Below are 2,511 nucleotides of genomic sequence, written 5' to 3' on the forward strand. Positions count from 1 at the left end.
GCCTCCCCCCCTCCCCAAACCCCAGAAGCGCCGGAATTTTTGGGAAATCCCCCAAATTTGGGGGAGCCCCGATTGGAGGAGCTGGGCCTGGGCGGTTCCAGCCCCGTGGGAATGATCCAGAACCTTCTGGAATTCCTGCACCTCGACCTGGGGCTGCCCTGGTGGGGCGCCATCGCCGCAGGTGAGCCAAATTTGGGGGTTTTGGGGAGAAATTTGGGAGTTTTGGGAAAAATTTGGGGGTTTTGGGGAGGTTTGAAGAGAAAAAATTGGAATTTATGGTGGAAGTTTGGGACTGGGGGATATTTGTGGTTTTGGGGGGAAATTTGGGGTTTTAGTGAAATGTTTGGGATTCTGGGGAGGGTTGAAAAGAAAAAATTGGAATTTATGGTGGAAGTTTGGGACTTTTAGGGGGAAGTTTTGGGTTTTAAGAAAGTTTTAGGGGAATATTTGTGGTTTTAAGGACAAATTTGGGTTTTTAGTGAGGTTTTGGGGGAATATTTGTGGGTTTTGGGGGCAAATTTGGGTTTTTAGTGAGGCTTCATAAATATTTGGGGTAAATGTGGGGATTTTAAGGGAATATTTGGTGGTTTTGAGGGGAAAATAGGGATTTGGGGTTTTGGGGGAAATTTGGGGTTTTAGGGGAGAATTTTATGATTTTATGGAGGTGTTAGGGGAATATTTGTGGGTTTTGGGGGCAAATTTGGGTTTTTAGTGAGGCTTCATAAATTTTTGGGGTAAATGTGGGGATTTTAAGGGAATATTTGGCGGTTTTGAGGGGAAAATAGGGATTTGGGGTTTTGGGGGGAAAATTGGGGTTTTGGGGGAAATTTGGGGTTTTAGGGGAGAAATTTAGGGTTTTAGGGAGGTGTTAGGGTAATATTTGGGGGCAAAATTTGGGTTTTTAGCGAGGTTTCAGAAATATTTGGGGTGAATTTGGGGATTTTAAGGGAATATTTGTGGGTTTTGAGGGGAAAAATAGGGATTTAGGGTGGGAATTTGGGGTTTTCGGGGGAAAATTGGGGTTTTGGAGGGAAATTTGGGGTTTTAGGGGAGAAATTTGGGATTTTAGGGAGGTTTTAGGGGAATATTTGGGGGTTTTGAGGGGAAAAATAGGGATTTAGGGTGGGAATTTGGGGTTTTTGGGGGAAAATTGGGGTTTTGGAGGGAAATTTGGGGTTTTAGGGGAGAAATTTGGGATTTTAGGGAGGTTTTAGGGGAATATTTGGGGGTTTTGAGGGGAAAAATTGTGATTTAGGGAGGGAATTTGGGATTTTGGGGGAAAAATTGGGGTTTTGGTGGAGGGTTTAAGGAATATTTTGAGTTTTGGGGGGAAATTTGGAATTAGAGGAAAATTAGGGTAAAAATTGGGGATTTTTGGGGAGATTTAGGGGAATATTTGGAGTTCTAGGGAGGTTTGAGAAGAAAAATTGAAATTTCTGGGAGAAATTTGGGTTTTAGGGAAGTTTTAGGGGAATATTTGTGGATTTTTGGGGAGAAAATTTGGAGTGTTAGAGAAGTTTTAGGGAGAATTTGGAGTTTTGGGGGAAAATTTGGATTTCTTGGAGATGATTCAGGGGAATATTTTGGGTTTTGGGAGGAAAATTACAGTTTTTAGGCCAATATTTGTGGGTTTTGTGGGAAAAATTGGGATTTCGAGAGGGAATTTTGGTTTTTGGGGGAAAATTGTGATTTTTGATGGGGAAATTTTTGATTTAGGGGGGATATTTGAGATTTTGCTGTGAAAAATTTGGATTCTGGGGGGAAAATTGAGATTTTTTTTGGCGACGTTTAAGAGGAATATTTGGGTGGAATTTGAAAAAATTTGGGGAGAATTAAGGGTGAAAAAATGACAATTCTATCAAAAAATTAGCTGAAAAATCACATTTTTAAGCAAAAATTTCTTATTTTTTTACTAATTTGCATGGGGTTTTTTTGTGTGCTCGCCCCAAATTTTATCAAATTTACCGAATTTTGGTTTTTTCTTCATTTTCAGGCACGGTGGGGGCCCGAATCCTGCTGCTGCCCCTGGTGCTGCGGGGTCAGCGCGAGGCCGCCCGGCTCTCCCGGCACCTCCCCGAGCTCCAGCGCCTCTCCCAGCGCGTGGCCGAGGCTCGCCGCGGCACCGACCAGAACCAGGGTGGGCGTGGCCACCGGATCGGGGGGCTGGGGGCGGAGCCTGGCGGGTGGGAGGCGAAATTTGGGTGAAAAAAGGTGAAAAAATGGGGTTAAAATGCTAAAAATAGGAATAAGGGGGTGTGGTTTAAGGCTTGTGGGTGTGGCTTAAGGTTTGTGGGCGTGGCCACCGGATCGGGGGGCTGGGGGCGGAGCCTGGCGGGTGGGAGGTGAAATTTGGGTGAAAAAAGGCAGAAAAAATGGCATTTAAGTGCAAAAAAATGCATAAAATATCTTAAAAATGGGACTAAGGGGGCGTGGTTTAACAGTTGTGGGTGTGGCTTTAGAGTTATGGGTGTGGCTTATTAAGTTTTGGGTGTGGCCCCCAAATTTGGGGCA

General features: G+C 44.4%; 1 protein-coding gene across 2 annotated transcripts in view; it reads left to right on the plus strand.

The window, feature by feature from the left end:
* LOC120512543 (mitochondrial inner membrane protein OXA1L-like) overlaps positions 1-2,505 on the plus strand; it is a 4,406-nt gene extending 1,901 nt beyond the window's left edge. For both annotated transcript variants that reach the window (XM_039730945.1, XM_039730944.1), the window contains exons 4-5: positions 2-181; positions 1,994-2,505. In XM_039730945.1, the coding sequence (XP_039586879.1) occupies positions 2-181; positions 1,994-2,205 (392 nt within the window). In that variant the 3' untranslated portion in view covers positions 2,206-2,505. The remainder of the gene's footprint in view (position 1; positions 182-1,993) is intronic.
* The last annotated feature ends 6 nt before the right edge of the window (positions 2,506-2,511 follow it).

This window comes from Passer montanus, unplaced genomic scaffold (genome assembly GCF_014805655.1).
Source record: "Passer montanus isolate IOZ18808 unplaced genomic scaffold, ASM1480565v1 scaffold748, whole genome shotgun sequence".
Taxonomy (NCBI): Eukaryota; Metazoa; Chordata; class Aves; order Passeriformes; family Passeridae; genus Passer; species Passer montanus.